The 17,407-nt window shown below is 42.8% G+C and overlaps 1 protein-coding gene across 1 annotated transcript in view; it reads left to right on the forward strand.

Moving 5' to 3' along the window:
- Nucleotides 1-1,001: 1,001 nt before the first annotated feature.
- LOC124596564 overlaps nucleotides 1,002-17,407 on the forward strand; it is a 113,115-nt gene continuing 96,709 nt past the window's right edge. The window contains exon 1 of the mRNA XM_047135748.1: nucleotides 1,002-1,154. Within this exon, the coding sequence (XP_046991704.1) occupies nucleotides 1,062-1,154 (93 nt within the window). The 5' untranslated portion in view covers nucleotides 1,002-1,061. The remainder of the gene's footprint in view (nucleotides 1,155-17,407) is intronic.

Raw genomic sequence — 17,407 nt, forward strand, 5'->3', positions numbered from 1 at the left:
GCGGGGAGGTACAAGCCGATCTAAATATGGCTTTCATTGATTTGGAGAAAGAATCAATTTTATGAGAACTGTGTGCGGTATAAAGAACTAATAAAAATATATTATACTCAGACATGACTTAGACTTAGATTTCAAGATCTCTTAAATGCCCTACAACTATTGCAGGGTTAGGCGACCCACAAACGACAAATATTACTTTTTATATACTAAGTTGTTCTTCTCATTGTGAAAGGAAATTTCGTTGTGTACAGTGGACAAACACAACCAACTGCTGTTTGAAGTTACAGAGACCCCCTTAAGTTTCACTTGTTTTTCTTTTATTTAGTTGCAGAGACGAATCATATGCACAAGAAATACAAGTAACCAATTTCGCAAGTCAGTGAACACGGAATATGACATACATTACCCGACGACACTGAGCAATACTTAACGAACGTCGCTTGAAGAAAGTAAACATACGTACTCGACCAGCGGTATCGGTTACGAAGTGGTGCGAGACACGTAAATGCAATAAGCACCAAAACACACTTTTTAAGATGGAAAATTGAATGGATGACGGAATGAAATGTTTTTTTCTTGACACCCGTGGCAGGTTGGAAGACGTCTTGGACTCTCATCTTTCGTCCAGAATCATATTAGTGAGTTATAAAATTCGTCATCTTTTCTGAAGTTTTCCTACTTCACTGAAAGCGGTTAGGTTATCTAGGCAATGTGTCAGAAAGATTCGGGGAAGGGGTGGAAGGTGGAAGCTTGTTAGCCGCACATCACTGAGCACACAGGAAAAAAAACCACAAGGTAATCGACAGTTATGTTTTTTTCCCGCAGTCATCTTGAATCGCGGCGGTACTGCTCACAATTAACGGTCTACAATCAAATATGACTGCAGTCACGAATAATGCTTCTGCTGCTTTCCTTGATCTTTTTCTTTTAACCTAGAGATACTTTTGGTAATAATTTTTCTGTAAATGATACACTTTTTCTGGTAATTTTAGACAGGATCACAAACAATAGACACGAAAGAGGGTGAACCTGAGCACCAGTTAACCGAGTACGATCATGATATGGTGCCCTCGATTGCTGCAATAGAATCAACCCAGCTCGTTTGGGACCGTGTCAGCTCTGTGATTAACCAGGAGAGCGTCGCCAATATACAGGTATGTTGGGAATGGTGGTATTAAAGCCATTAATCTACTGCCATTTGGAATGAATTACACATATATAATCACGCTTCCTCGAGACGTTCTCCTGACAATTAAACATAGTTTTTACAGTCACATGTTGCATTTCCCTGAGGCCAACAGAACAGAAATAATTGCAAGAGCATGCGTTAAAAACAGTGTACTCCCATCTGTAGTAGTTTAATTTTTAGAATCACATGTTACATTTCCCTTAATTGTTCTCACAGAACATTCCATATATAGTATATTTTGGAAGAAACAACAAATGTTTTAGGAGGTGATAGTATAGACTGATTCGAATAAAAAATTTAAAATAATTTATTTTCCAATTTGGGTGAATAAAGACAGTATGATCTTAATTGATAATGTTTCCTTTTATGAAGCTTAAAGCAAGAAAATGACTGTATACCCTGCAAAAATGATCCCTCTGTTTATGATGCCTAGCTGGTTATGACCATCTGTACCCTTTTGACTTACAACGAATATATTACTTTTACATATACAAAATGAACGGCTTAAATATATTTAAATTTTATAGTTAATTGTTTAATATTGTGAGGAATAAAATAAAATGAGCAAAGAAAATTGGTAGCGACAGAAATCGACTGCAGGCGTACAAATTAGCGGTAGTGAACCTGACCACTCACCCACAGAGTTGCTACAGCAGCTGCTCCTCCACAATCCCTCACACCCTGTGCTTGCACACAACGTTACATTCAGTTTCACAGCATTTTTTCATGCGGATCTGATGCTGTGAACAACGTATCACTCGTAGTGCCGATAAGGATGACTTCACATCAGATCATGCAAGGTCGAAAACAGACTGCTGCATCCATTTCAGTTGACCGCAGCGCGGCTGACCATTTCAGCGCTCGAGACTCTTTTCAAGTTATTTCGGAGAGAGAGAGCCACGAAACATCTTTTCGTGTGTTATATTCGCATGCCAGCACACTTTCGAAGAGAAACGGCGTAATTTTAGCGCGATTTCTGGCTCACATTCAAAGAGAAATGTCATAATTTTAGTGCGATATTTACAGTGTGCTGTAGCACATTAGCAGGTGATAACTGGCCCCCACTTCTCTGTTGAAAAGAACAAGTAATGTTCCTTCAGTGGTTGTATACTAAAAAAATACTCAAAAATCATTACAAAATCAACTAACATGAATATTATATCAGAAATCTGTAATTCAAACAACAAGTTTAAGTTCATACAGAATGTAGTGAAGTGAGAGACATGGAAACAGGCCACAGAACACGATAATACCACAACTGATTGAAATGGAAGGGCTATAATGATGTCACGTGCACCAGGTGTGTATGATAATCAATAATAAATGTTGTGGAAAATATAGGTACAAACAGTTCAAGATAAAAATCAAAGCAGTACCAGGCAAGCTGAAAAAGTAGCTCACAAAATTTAATTATATTCATGTCTCATCCACTTTCCTGCTGAAATCAGGAGAATAATTTATTTTCATGAAAACTATCTGGAAACGATGGTGTTTCCAACAGAGTACTAAAGACTTGTTCCCATGTAATAAGTGCTGTTTTTTCCTAAATATATACTGCATCTTTAACACAGGACCTTTATCCAGAGATCTTGAAATATGCCAGCTGTAAACCTTCTACATTGGAGCGCCAAAGAAACTGGTACAAGCATGCGTATTCAAATACGGAGATACGTAAACAGCCAGATTACGGCGCTGCGGCCGGCAACACCTATACTAGACAAGTGTCTGGTGCAGTTGTTAAATCGGTTACTGCTGCTACAATGGAGTTGATCAAGATTTAACTGAGTTTGAACGTGGTGTTATAGTCGGTGCTCGAGATGTGGGACACAGCTTCTCCGAGGTAGTGATGAAGTGGGGATTTTCCCGTCCGACCATTTCACGAGTGTACCGTGAATATCAGGAACCCTGTAAAACATATAATGTCCGACATCGCTGCGGCTGGAAAAAGATCCCGCAAAAATGCGACCAACGACGACTGAAGAGAATCGTTCAACGTGACAGAAGTGCACCCCTTCCGCAGATTGCTGCAGATTTCAATGCTGGGTCATAGACAAGTGTCACCGTGAGAACCATTCGACGAAACATCATCGATATGGGCTTTTAGAACCGAAGGCGCACTCGTGTACCCTTGATGACTGCACGGCACAAAGCTTTGCGGCTCGCCTGGGCCCATCAACACCGACATTGGACCGTTGATGACTGGAAACATGTTGCCTGGTCGGATGAGTCTCGTTTCAAATTGTATCTAGCAGATGGCCGCGTACCGGTATGGAGACAACCTCATGGATCCATGGACAGTGCATGTCAGCAGGGAACTGTTCAAGCTGGTGGAGGCCCTGTAATGGTGTGAAGCGTGTGCAGTTGGAGCGATATGGTACCCCTGAAACGTCTAGATATGACTCTGACAGGTGACACGTTTGTAAGCGTCCTGTCTGATCATCTGCATCCATTCATGTTAATTGTGCATTCCAACGGACTTGGGCAATTATAGCAGGGCAATGCGACACCCTGCACATCCAGATTTGCTAAAGAGTGGCTCTAGGAACACTCTTCTGAATTTAAACGCTTCTGCTGGCCACCAAATTCCCCCGACATGATCATTATTGAGCATATCTGGGATGCCTTGCAACGTGCTGTTCAGAAGAGATCTCCACACTCTCGTACTCTTACGGATTTGTGGACAGCCCTGCAGGATTAATGACATCAATTCCCTCCATCATTGCTTCAGACATTAGTCGAGTCCACGCCACGTCGTGTTGCAGCACCTCTGCGTGCTCGTGGGGATCCTACACGATTTTAGGCAGGTGTACCAGTTTCTTTGGCTCTTCAATGCATAAGAAAGGTAATAATACGACAGATTTTAGGAAGTATTGACCCATTTTACTACTGACATCATTTACGAAAATTTCTGAGAAGATGATGTACTCTAGAACTGTATCTCACCTGAGCAACAATAATGTCCTTGGTAAATGATAATTTGGATTTCAGAAGAGTTGCTCAACTGAGAAAGCTGTTTACATATTCACTCACAAAATTTTACAAGCATTAAATAGCATAATATCACCAGGTGCTATTTGCAGTTACACGTCTAAGGCATTTGACAGTGTGGATCACAATATTCTCCTAGTTAAACTGAGGTTTTACAGAACTGATGATACCAATGGATAATTTCATATCCAACCAATAAAAGGCAGGTAGTTATATATAATAGTTCAACTATGTAAGCAGCGGACATTCTTCTGACTGGAGAGGAATTGCTTGTGGTGTTCCACAAGATTCACTCTTAGGTCCACTATTGTTTCTCATGTATGTAAACTACCTTCCAACTAAAGTACAACAAGAAGAATGAGTTCTTTTTGTTGATGACACTTTCACTGGACTCCATCCAAACATACATATTAAAACAACTGAAGAAATGGCAAATAAAATTCCTAAAAGAATTATACTGCAACAAAAGAAATCATAAATAATGTTCCTAAAATGTATTATTGAATGGGTTTCTGTGAATAGTCTCACTCTCACTTTCAAAATGGCACATGCACATGTAGGAGTACTACACCAATGAAATGTGTGACACATGGTGAGGAAATAATAACTTCAAAATTTTTGGGTGTCGATACTAATGAAACTTTAAATTGGGAAAACACGTTTTGTAACTTCTAAAAAATCGTAGTTCATAAACATTTGCATTTCGAGTCATTGTAAAACCTGGGATAGTATTCTGGGGAAAATCGTCTTGAGAAAAGAAAGTCTTGTTGCTCAAAACATGCTTTAAGAATAATATGTGGTGTTCATCCACTAACATCTTGTACACATCTGTTTAAGAAGTTGAGCATTCTGACTTCTGCTTAACAGTATATTTATTCCTCCATGAAGTTTGTTGTAAATAATCCACTGCAGTTCGAAAGGAACGATGATGTACTGGGTGAGTCCAAAAGGACTTTAGAACTTTGGAATGATATGGAAATTTACTAGGATAACTTAAGAGAATCCGTAGATGTGTCATTTTGTAGAAAACAACGCCGAATTTGATTCACGTAGTATGTACGCCATTCCGCCACCAGGAGCACCAGTATAGTGCACAGCAAAATGCTACTCTCACTGGCGCCGAGAGTTCTCGCTGCGTGTTTTGGTTTCATGAAATGAACCGTGCAACGACTGTTCTACATAAATTTAGCACCGAATACGCTGAAGAAACTGCAAAAAGGCGGGAATTTAAGGAGATGGGATCTGGATAAACTGAAAGAACCAGAGGTTGTAGAGAGTTTCAGGGAGAGCATAAGGGAACAATTGACAGGAATGGGGGAAAGAAATACAGTAGAAGAAGAATGGGTAGCTCTGAGGGATGAAGTAGGCGAAATTCCCTCAGTCTTCAAGAAGAATATAATAATTTCAATCCTAAGGAAAGCAGGTGTTGACAGATGTGAAAATTACCGAACTATCAGTTTAATAAGTCACAGCTGCAAAATACTAACGCGAATTCTTTACAAACGAATGGAAAAACTGATAGAAGCGGACCTCGGTGAAGATCAGTTTGGATTCCGTAGAAATGTTGGAACACGTGAGGCAATACTAACCTTACGACTTATCTTAGAAGAAAGATTAAGAAAAGGCAAACCTACGTTTCTAGCATTTGTAGACTTAGAGAAAGCTTTTGACAACGTTAACTGGAATACTCTCTTTCAAATTCTGAAGGTGGCAGGGGTAAAATACAGGGAGCGGATGGCTATTTACAATTTGTACAGAAACCAGATGGCAGTTATAAGAGTCAAGGGACACGAAAGGGAAGCAGTGGTTGGGAAAGGAGTGAGACAGGGTTGTAGCCTCTCCCCGATGTTATTCAATCTCTATATTGAGCAAGCAGTAAAGGAAACAAAAGAAAAATTCGGAGTAGGTATTAAAATTCATGGAGAAGAAGTAAAAACTTTGAGGTTCGCCGATGACATTGTAATTCTGTCAGAGACAGCAAAGGACTTGGAAGAGCAGTTGAACGGAATGGACAGTGTCTTGAAAGGAGGATATAAGATGAACATCAACAAAAGCAAAACGAGGATAATGGAATGTAGTCAAATTAAATCGGGTGATGCTGAGGGGATTAGATTAGGAAATGAGACACTTAAAGCAATAAAGGAGCTTTGCTATTTAGGGAGTAAAATAACTGACGATGGTCGAAGTAGAGAGGATATAAAATGTAGACTGGCAATGGCAAGGAAATCGTTTCTGAAGAAGAGAAATTTGTTAACATCGAGTATAGATTTAAGTGTCAGGAAGTCGTTTCTGAAAGTATTTGTATGGAGTGTAGCCATGTATGGAAGTGAAACATGGACGATAACCAGTTTGGACAAGAAGAGAATAGAAGCTTTCGAAATGTGGTGCTACAGAAGAATGCTGAAGATAAGGTGGGTAGATCATGTAACTAATGAGGAGGTATTGAATAGGATTGGGTAGAAGAGAAGTTTGTGGCACAACTTGACTAGAAGAAGGAATCGGTTGGTAGGACATGTTTTGAGGCATCAAGGGATCACAAATTTAGCATTGGAGGGCAGCGTGGAGGGTAAAAATCGTAGAGGGAGACCAAGAGATCAATACACTAAGCAGATTCAGAAGGATGCAGGTTGCAGTAGGTACTGGGAGATGAAGAAGCTTGCACAGGATAGAGTAGCATGGAGAGCTGCATCAAACCAGTCTCAGGACTGAAGACCACAACAACAACAACAGCGCTAAGGAACCTCCAAGCAGGCCTACGATTTACTCTTGTCACAAGAGACGTTGAGACAGGTTGTTCACTGCGACATGATAAATCACCAAGCCGCCCACGTATTTATGATTGTGTCGAATAAGTTAGGGCGAGCTTTGCCCACAGTCCACAAAAATCGATGCGACGTGCGTCTTGTGAGACTGGCATGCCACAAAAGACTGTTTGGCGAGTACTGCATAGTGCTCTTGAAACCACACAGATTCACAATGGTACAGCACATCAATGATGCAAATAAGGTTGCTCGTGGGGAACTCTGTGCGGAAATGTTACATTGGACAGAGGATAATATGCAATGAGTCAACATTTAATACCAGTCGTATGGTGAACACCCATAACTGCAGAATATGGGACAGCGAAAATCCACATGCAACCGCAGAACACATTCGTGACAGTCCCAAAGTTAATGTGTTTTTGCCTTTTGCAAACTGCAAGTGTATGTCCCTTTCTTCTTCATGGAGAAAACTGTTACTGGTATTGTGTATATGGATATGACTGAAAACATTTTAATTCCAGCCGCTTCCCAGGTCGGTGGATTGGCTGTGAAGGGCCAATCGCATGGCCACCACACTTCCCAGACTGACATCACTGGATTTCCTTCTTTGGAGTTTCATTAATGACCGTGTGTATGTTTCTCCCTTGACAAACAGTTTAGCGAACCTGAAAAATAGAATCTACGCTGCCATTGCGCAAGTTACACCTTATTTGCTGCAATGAGTGTGGGAAGAAACTGATTACTTGTGGTATATTTGCCGCATCACAAATGGTAATCACATCAAGCCAAAACAACACGTGATACTTTTATGTGAAACTTGAGGTTGTTTGTTACAAAATGACACGTCTGATTCTGTAAATGATGTCAATAAATTTCTGTATCATTTCAAGTTGTAAAGTCCTTTTTTGACTCACTCTACACACATTATTAGAAGGAAAAATGGCATTCATTACTACACATTAAGTTTATCTTTACTGCAAAAAGGGCTGCACAATGCTGCCACAAATTTTTTGATCACTTATCCAATGATATAAAATTGTACAAATGAGCCATGGGCCATACAACTAATTAACTATGTAAACATTCCATACAACATTTCTCCAGTTTTTATTGGTTACAGGGCAACAGGTGATTTCAGAGACAATTTTTCTTTTCACGAGTTAGTACTCCAGTTTCAATGGGTTTATTTATCGATTTCATTTTTGTTCTGAAGTACAAGTTGTGAAATTGTATTTGAGCTTACATAATTTAATGTTTGACATGTGATTAGGATTTATTGGACAACCGTACTGTTTCGATTAAGAATGTAACATGTACTTACAAATGCTGTACATGCCAACATGGTATTTGTGTACGAGTTTTGTAATGGAAACGCTCCTGATGCATTTAGAGAATACCAACGACATTTTATCAGTGGCTAATTGGAATCTACCACGTAATCCCATTGGCCCTGTTTACTGATGAAGCCAGTCTCACTTGTGATGGTATCACTAACACCCTTAACTCACTATGGTTGTGCAACAAAAACCCACATGCCTTTATGATGACACATTTTCAAGAACACTTTTCTGTAAATGTGTGTTATGATACGAAAGAAAGTCCATTAAATGGCTCTGTTGTGTTGCCACATCGTCTTGCAGGACCCAGTTATCAAGACTTCTCGAAAATGAGCTTCTGGCATTGTTGGAAGTCGTTCCTTCGGCTGTAAGGGTTGAGAGAGGACAAGTTGCTCTCTCACCTCACCTTGAGCAAGACTCTAGAAAGTTAACGGCCAGAGCAGATGCTGATGGAGCTTGGTAGGGCGCTAAAAGCATGAGGTATTTTTATGGTTCTTAGCTTGTAGAAACAGCATTTGGGAGTTGGAAGCAAATGGCGGCGAGCCAATTCCTCAGTAAATTTTGCTCGACAGGTCCACAGCCATACAGGGAAGACAGGGGCAGACAGAGCAGCCCCTCATTGAGACAGGTCTCCAGCAGAACAATGCCATGATACCTGCATTGGTGCCAGCCGAAGCCTGAGCTGGGGGCGATGGACTGAAGGAAAGCATCTACACAGTGGAGTTGTAAACTGGGCATTGTGTGCAGAGCCACACATAATAAAAATCTACAAGTTTTCGTGTTTGCCAATACTGCAAATAGGCCTGTGACCCACTTCCATCGGCCATCTCAGTTGTATAAGAAACTCTGGCGCCTGAGAAACGTTTAGAGATAGAATCTTTATTACACCTTATAGCTAGGACTAACAAGCTCCAAGGCACAGGCGATTTAGATAAAGATCTTTAAGACTGTATCTGTTCACTTGTTGCTGAAGGAAGCAATGCGACTTCAGAGAAAAACAGCTTCTTCCTCCGTGAAAATTTCAAGAAGCCAGTAACTGGCAGTTTCTTTTTATTCCAGAGACGCAGGTTTCTTAACTCTTGCCCTGGTTTGACATAAGATTGTGCTGTTGTGTAGGAGGGGAGATTTAGCCCCTCTACAGCCCTATGATTGGCTCAAGACGGCGTGAAAGCAGTGCCGTTTGTGCACTTTGCAGGAAAACGGAATTTTTTCTGAAGAGGTGCGAGGTACTCGAGTGCTGGACTTTCGTCTGGTAAAAGGACTTCTGGTCAATGCTCTGGCATGTGTGGTTAGTGCTTGGCACCCGTCCTGAGACTGACTTCACTTGCGAGTAGTTTAGACTGTGGTGCCTTTGGTGAAGTTCTTACTGTTTGACTTCAAACGTTTCAGACTACTTGTATGCTGATGGCACCCTTATTCGTTTTTGGTTTAATGGTATTGACGTTTAGTATCCTTGTGCGCTCTGTCGTATAAGTGAGCCAAATTGTTCCTTGGTAAATCCAGCGAAAGGGTGTGTCACACACTGAAATCTACCGTGATTCCAGGGCTCTGGTAGAGAGTAAATTGCGATCCGTCTGCCTGATCGCTAGACTGTGAGAGTTTTGCATTTCTTTCATAGTAGCGATCGATTCACAGGTGCCGCCTCACGTCTCACCTTCGCTGCACCCATCTCGCCACCTGCAAGTTACATCGCTGCACGAAGCAAACATGGTAACATTCTGCTGCTCCAGCATTGTCAGGGCGTACAGATCTCGATCTCCACTTGCTCTCAGCTGGACCTATGTAGTGACACCACAGTAGATTTAAACAAGCAAAGTCTGCTCAGCGTCAGATCAATTCCGATTGCGTTATGCACATTTTTAGGGCCTGAGTACTTGACTCATTTCAGCCACCCAGGATCCTTGTCCTTTGTGGTCTTAAGCCACCTGTCATTGTTTAGGTATTGAATCAATAACTTGTTTTGCATAATTTATGTCTGTCTTTTTATTGGGAAAATAAATGTTGTTACTAAACTAAATTTTGCATACTTTCTCAGTCATTTTATATAGTCCCCACGGCGTTAACTTTCGGGGTGGGTATGTTTTTCTACCATGATAAAATTTCACACATCATTTAAAACTGACAGTTCGCGGAAGACGGATCATCAGAAATGGTCACGTTTCTTGGCCACCAAAGTCACCCTTTCTTATCCCTTTAAGTACACTCCTGGAAATTGAAATAAGAACACCGTGAATTCATTGTCTCAGGAAGGGGAAACTTTATTGACACATTCCTGGGGTCAGATACATCACATGATCACACTGACAGAACCACAGGCACATAGACACAGGCAACAGAGCATGCACAATGTCGGCACTAGTACAGTGTATATCCACCTTTCGCAGCAATGCAGGCTGCTATTCTCCCATGGAGACGATCGTAGAGATGCTGGATGTAGTCCTGTGGAACGGCTTGCCATGCCATTTCCACCTGGCGCCTCAGTTGGACCAGCGTTCGTGCTGGACGTGCAGACCGCGTGAGACGACGCTTCATCCAGTCCCAAACACGCTCAATGGGGGACAGATCCGGAGATCTTGCTGGCCAAGGTAGTTGACTTACACCTTCTAGAGCACGTTGGGTGGCACGGGATACATGCGGACGTGCATTGTCCTGTTGGAACAGCAAGTTCCCTTGCCGGTCTAGGAATGGTAGAACGATGGGTTCGATGACGGTTTGGATGTACCGTGCACTATTCAGTGTCCCCTCGACGATCACCAGTGGTGTACGGCCAGTGTAGGAGATCGCTCCCCACACCATGATGCCGGGTGTTGGCCCTGTGTGCCTCGGTCGTATGCAGTCCTGATTGTGGCGCTCACCTGCACGGCGCCAAACACGCATACGACCATCATTGGCACCAAGGCAGAAGCGACTCTCATCGCTGAAGACGACACGTCTCCATTCGTCCCTCCATTCACGCCTGTCGCGACACCACTGGAGGCGGGCTGCACGATGTTGGGGCGTGAGCGGAAGACGGCCTAACGGTGTGCGGGACCGTAGCCCAGCTTCATGGAGACGGTTGCGAATGGTCCTCGCCGATACCCTAGGAGCAACAGTGTCCCTAATTTGCTGGGAAGTGGCGGTGCGGTCCCCTACGGCACTGCGTAGGATCCTACGGTCTTGGCGTGCATCCGTGCGTCGCTGCGGTCCGGTCCCAGGTCGACGGGCACGTGCACCTTCCGCCGACCACTGGCGACAACATCGATGTACTGTGGAGACCTCACGCCCCACGTGTTGAGCAATTCGGCGGTACGTCCACCCGGCCTCCCGCATGCCCACTATACGCCCTCGCTCAAAGTCCGTCAACTGCACATACGGTTCACGTCCACGCTGTCGCTGCATGCTACCAGTGTTAAAGACTGCGATGGAGCTCCGTATGCCACGGCAAACTGGCTGACACTGACGGCGGCGGTGCACAAATGCTGCGCAGCTAGCGCCATTCGACGGCCAACACCGCGGTTCCTGGTGTGTCCGCTGTGCCGTGCGTGTGATCATTGCTTGTACAGCTCTCTCGCAGTGTCCGGAGCAAGTATGGTGGGTCTGACACACCGGTGTCAATGTGTTCTTTTTTCCATTTCCAGGAGTGTATTTCTCTGTGGCGTTGGTTGAAAGGCCAAGCCTGCAAAGAAATAGTAAAGAGAAGAGACGAATTAATCGTTAGGATTATGAATAGTGCTGCCCTCAGAAGAGAAAGCCAAGAAAACCTCAGGAGAGCTACACGTGATGTTGTCGAGAGTATTCAAAAGCACTCTGAAGACAGAGGTGGAATTTATAAAAACAAACTTTGAACTTAATCATTTGCCTTTTCTTGGTACCTTCTGCGAGTGCTGCCTGCTGGCTAGAATATGCCAAAAAAACAGAAACAAAAAAGCCTAATGTACTTATAGAAGACGAAAGACTGAATATTAAACTCCATGAAGAAACTCCTGGAAAAGGGTACGAATTTGTTATCTTGGAAGTAGAACAGAGAATGAGGGAATATATAACAAAAACACAGCAACAACAATTCCATAAGGCAAAGGGATTTCTACAAAAGAGAACAACAGCTGATATAAATGTAAACATTGAGCCCAGAAAAATTTTCCTATAAATCTGTGTTTGGAACACAGTTCTCTACTGGTCGAAATATGGAAATGTGGAAAGCAGTAATGAAACAGTTAGAAACCTTTGAAATTTGTCGTCACAGGAGACAGATGAAGATCAATTTCATTGATCGAGGAATGAAGCAACGAGATGACGAGAAAAACGTCTAATTTTACGGCTCAAAGAGTCGAAGAGAGAGAATGGTCGACACCTATTAGGCAGATGACGACTCTGAAAATTTTACCGGAAAGAATCACAGGGACAGTTGTAGATAAGGGTACATAAGGCAGACAGTCGATGAAGGGGGATGCAGCATGTAACGAAACAGGAACTTCTCTAATATTACTACCTACAGAAATGACAGCGCTTGGGTATTGAAAGTGGAGGAAACTTAATACTTTTCCAATTAAATGTGCACAAGATCTCGTGTACGTAAATTTTGGAGTCACAAAAACCACAAAAATTTAACTGTTCGCAGAATTAACTAAATACTACCGCACTTATACTGAACCAATTACTAATATCCACGAAACAAGTGAGCAGGACCTCACAGTGTCTTTGGAATATTCTAGTATGATGAATACTGCTGTGTAAACAAATCCCATGCAGCCCATATATATCAGATTAAAGATGGTCAGCGTTCTACAGCAATGAAAGCGCACATACCGTTTTCTGATTGATTGCAGCCTGTTGACTTAACGGTGTACACTATAGAACGAGCGTTATTTCTTGATCGCACTGCATTAGACAGCACAAGTTTCAACGTATAATTTTGATAAACATCCAAAATGCAGGAGTAATAAAAATGCTGCAATTGCACATTTATATGTAGCAAAATATGAAGGAAACGAAAACGGAAAAAATGGTATCACTGCCGATAAATAAGTAGTACTACATACCCTGATGAGCCAAGATATTATGATCACCTGCTTAATAGCTTTTTGTCCATCTTTGGAACGAAATACATAATTGATTCTGCGTATCTGGCATCCGACAGGTCGATGGTAGGTTTCTGGAGATATGTGGCATTACATACCTACGCAGAGGTCACGTAGTTCGCTAATTTAAGGGGCCGCTAATTTGCGTACACGGTAATTGCGCCTGATAACGATCCAGGCGGTTACCATAGGACAGGGCTTCACAACATACATGCTCGCGGAGCAAGCTGTGAACAGCAAGGCGCGAGCACGGAGCAGCGCGAGCACGCTACCCCCCCACTACCGGACCAGAGCGGAGAGTGGGGAGAGTCACGTGGGGCACACAACAGCTGCCGCCAGTCAATGTAAATCCGCGGCCACCTGCAGGGGTATCACTCACGAATTATTACTGCGACAAATGAAACAAATAAAGGAGAATGTACATGTGCCACATAATTTTATTAGCTTAGTGTATGCATCTACATTCGTATTAATTTGTGAACTGTTACACAATAAAAGGTGTCACTGAAGTGCGGGATTCTCGGTTGTCTTGTACTTTTTGCGCTTTACAATTGCGTCTATGTTCGGAGTAATTGTTCTTGTGCACTGTAGGCGCAGCGTGCAGTTTAAATTTCGATCAGACAATGAGTTTCTCAGGCGCGTCTTGTTACATTTCATTGCAGAGAACAGTTGTTCACAAACATACGTGGAACCGAACATTGATATTATTGCAACCGCCAGTTTATGCAAACGAGGAAATCTATCCTGAGGGAAGTGTCTGTAGAATTCCAAAATGTTTTTCTTGTTCTGAAATTTGTCTCTGTATTCTCTGTCACACTGCAGGTCAATAATTTCTAGTTGCAGCTCAGGACGAATCTCTTCAATATTCGCTGAATATGGAGAGGAGAACAGATCAAAATCACTGTCTAGTGCTGTCAGATCTTGAAAGCGTTGATCAAATTCTTCCTTAATGGCAACTAAACTATGTGAATAACGTTCACAGTCTTTGTGAACATCTTGCATGGATGATAATTTAGGAAAATGAGCTAGATTTCCTGTTTCCAGCTGACTCACCCAAAGTGTCAATTTCATTTTAAAAGCTCGTATTCGATCTATGAAATGAGTAATTAGCAGATCTTTACCTTGTAGTGAAATGAAATGTTCAAAGCATTCAGATGGCTAGTTAAATCTGCTAAGAACGCGAGATCACATTTCCATGAAGGCTCTTTCAATTCAGGAACACACATGATATTTATTTCCATGAACATATTTATCTCATCTAATAGGCAAAAAAATCGATTTAATAATTCGCCACGACTAAGCCAGCTCACCTCGCTGTAATAAGGCAGGCTACCATACTGTCTTTCTACATCCTCAAGAAAGCCTTTAAATTGCCTGTGTTGTAGCCCATGCTTCCTTATATAATTGGTTGTACGAACAAAAACACTCATCACATTTTTTAGAGTGATACTCTTTGCACATAAGTTTTCCTGGCGGATCACACAGTGAACGCCCCTTATTACATTCGGCACGGTCAGTTTTTGCATTTTCTCCTTCAACAGCGCAATGAGACCTGATTTTTTCCCTGTCATCGCTGGTGCACCGTCTGTAGACACTGAAACTAAAGAATTCCACGACAATCCTATATTTTCAACACTTTCTTCAACACTACTTAAAATATCACCGCCGGTTGTAGTGTTCTTCATAGCTACTACATCTTCCCTCACCTGAAGATCTCTGTTAACACCTCTAATAAATATGGCAAGCTGCGCTGTTCCAGTGATATCAACACTTTCGTCCAGAGCTAGAGAATACGCTATAAAATCTTTACAGATATTTGCAAGCTGGCTCAGGACGTCGTCTGCCATGTCCTGTATGCGACGCATAATGGTCATGTTAGATAATGGCACAATCCGAAACTGTTCAACTTGAGATGGACACAAATGTTCCGCTGCAACTACCAAACATTCTTTTATTAAATCGCCATCAGTGAAGGGGCGCAGGGATTTTGCTAAAAGCAATGCAATTTTGTAACTCACTCTGAGAGCTGCTTCAGTTGGTTTTTCTTCGTCGTCCAGATCTTCTTCGGATAGCTTCCTTTTAAGTTTAATAACTTCCTGTGCACGATCTGGTCCATCACGTTTTCCACTTCCGTAGTCTTTCGCGTGGTACGACATATAATGTCGCTGCAAATTAAATTTCCTAAAAGAATTCAGCGTTTTGTGACATACTAAACATTTTGCAACACCATCTTTTTCTGTAAACAGATACAATTCCTCCCAATGGGGGTGGAACTACGAAAGCATGGTTGGGGTTACACAACGGCGACTTGACATGATTCTTAACCAGCGAAGTGACTGTTAGAGCTGATCGTAGTACTTTAAACGTTACACAGTCGGCGCGAATTCAATAGGCACGCTGCGGCCCTATTCAAACGTGCGCGCGCATTTCCCCTCCCTCCGTGCTCCACCACCTTGCACCTGCTCGCGAGCACGTGCCTGAGCAGACGCGAGTACTCGCGCTCAAAACCGGCCAGTTGTTAAGCCCTGCCATAGGATTTACATCAGGCGAGTTTGGTCGCCAAGACATTTACGTGAGTTTTCTCTGATGCTCGTCAAACCACTGTAACACGGTTCTGGCTCCGAGACGCAGACAGTTATACTGCCGAAAAATGAGTTCGCCGTCGGGGAAGACATCAAGCATGACGGGATGTCGGCGGTTCACAGCTATCAGCGTGTCTCCGATTAATACTACAGGTCTCATGCGAGCGTAGGAGAATGTCTTCCATAGGATAAAGCTGCTCCCATTAGACTGCCTCATTGGCGCTCTTGCACGTTTCGATCCTCCATTCGCCTCGATGACGGCTTAAGTGGAGACGACCATCAACCAAGTGTAGCAAAAATATGATTCACCCGAGGAGTCGACACGTCGAATCCCGGTGATCCCATGCTCACTGCAGTCGTAACTGACGATGTCGTTTGGTTCAAATGGCTCTAAGCACTATGGGACTTAACCAGAGGAACAACATGTTTGGCGACGCCGTCTGTGAGGGGCCGCTAGAATTTTCACGCGCAACGGAAAAAAAAATAATTAGCTCTGAGCACTATAAGAGTAAACTTCTGAGGTCATCAGTCCCCTAGAACTTAGAACTACTTAAACCTAACTAACCTAAGGACATCACGCACATCCATGCCCGAGGCAGGATTCGAACCTGCGACCGTAGCAGCAGCGCGATTGCCGACTGAAGTGCCTAGAACCGCTCGGCGACAACGGCCGGCTGTCGTTTGGTCAATATGTGAACACGTAGGAGCGGTCTGCTGTGGATCTCCATGTTCAACAACGTACGATGAATAGTGTGCTCCGAAACATTTGTGCATGCACCAGCATTGCTCTTTCGGCAGAGAAGCCACACATCACCATCTATCCTACTTCACAAAGCAGACAAGCCTCCGAACCCCACGTTCTGTGAAGAGTCGTGGACGTCCAATCATATGGCACCGAGGTAGTTTCACTGTCCTTCTACCTCTTTCCGTAGATGCTCACGACAGTAGCCAGCTTCGCCGTTTTCGAGATACTCGTTGACACACTCTCCCTACTAGGAATCTGCCCTTTGTCAAGTTGCTTATCTCAGTGGAGTTCCCCATATGCAGCCCATATCTTTCCTAGGCTGATCCTCCATCCGTGTCTGCTCTGCTTACATATTTTTGTTACCGCGTTATGGGCCCGCAACGCTACCAAGCGGCGCCGACGTCGCGGTGGGCAGTGGTCGTGATGTTTTGGTTATCTGCTACAATGCTAAAAGAATTAGATTAGATTAGTACTTGTTCCATAGAACATGATTACGACACTTCGTAATGATGTGGAACGTGTCAGGTTAATGAAAGGTGTCTATACAAGATATTACTTTACACAAAATAGTACACGACAATTAATATTTTTTTGTGGGGAAATTACCCATCTACTATATCCAAAAATTCTACTAGTGAGTAGAAGGAGTTGCCATTGAGAAATTCTTTTACTTTCCTTTTAAATGCTATATGGCTATCTGTCAGACTTTTGATGCTATTAGGTAAGTGACCAAAGACTTTTGTGGCA

The sequence above is a fragment of the Schistocerca americana genome, chromosome 2 (genome assembly GCF_021461395.2).
Source record: "Schistocerca americana isolate TAMUIC-IGC-003095 chromosome 2, iqSchAmer2.1, whole genome shotgun sequence".
Taxonomy (NCBI): domain Eukaryota; kingdom Metazoa; phylum Arthropoda; class Insecta; order Orthoptera; family Acrididae; genus Schistocerca; species Schistocerca americana.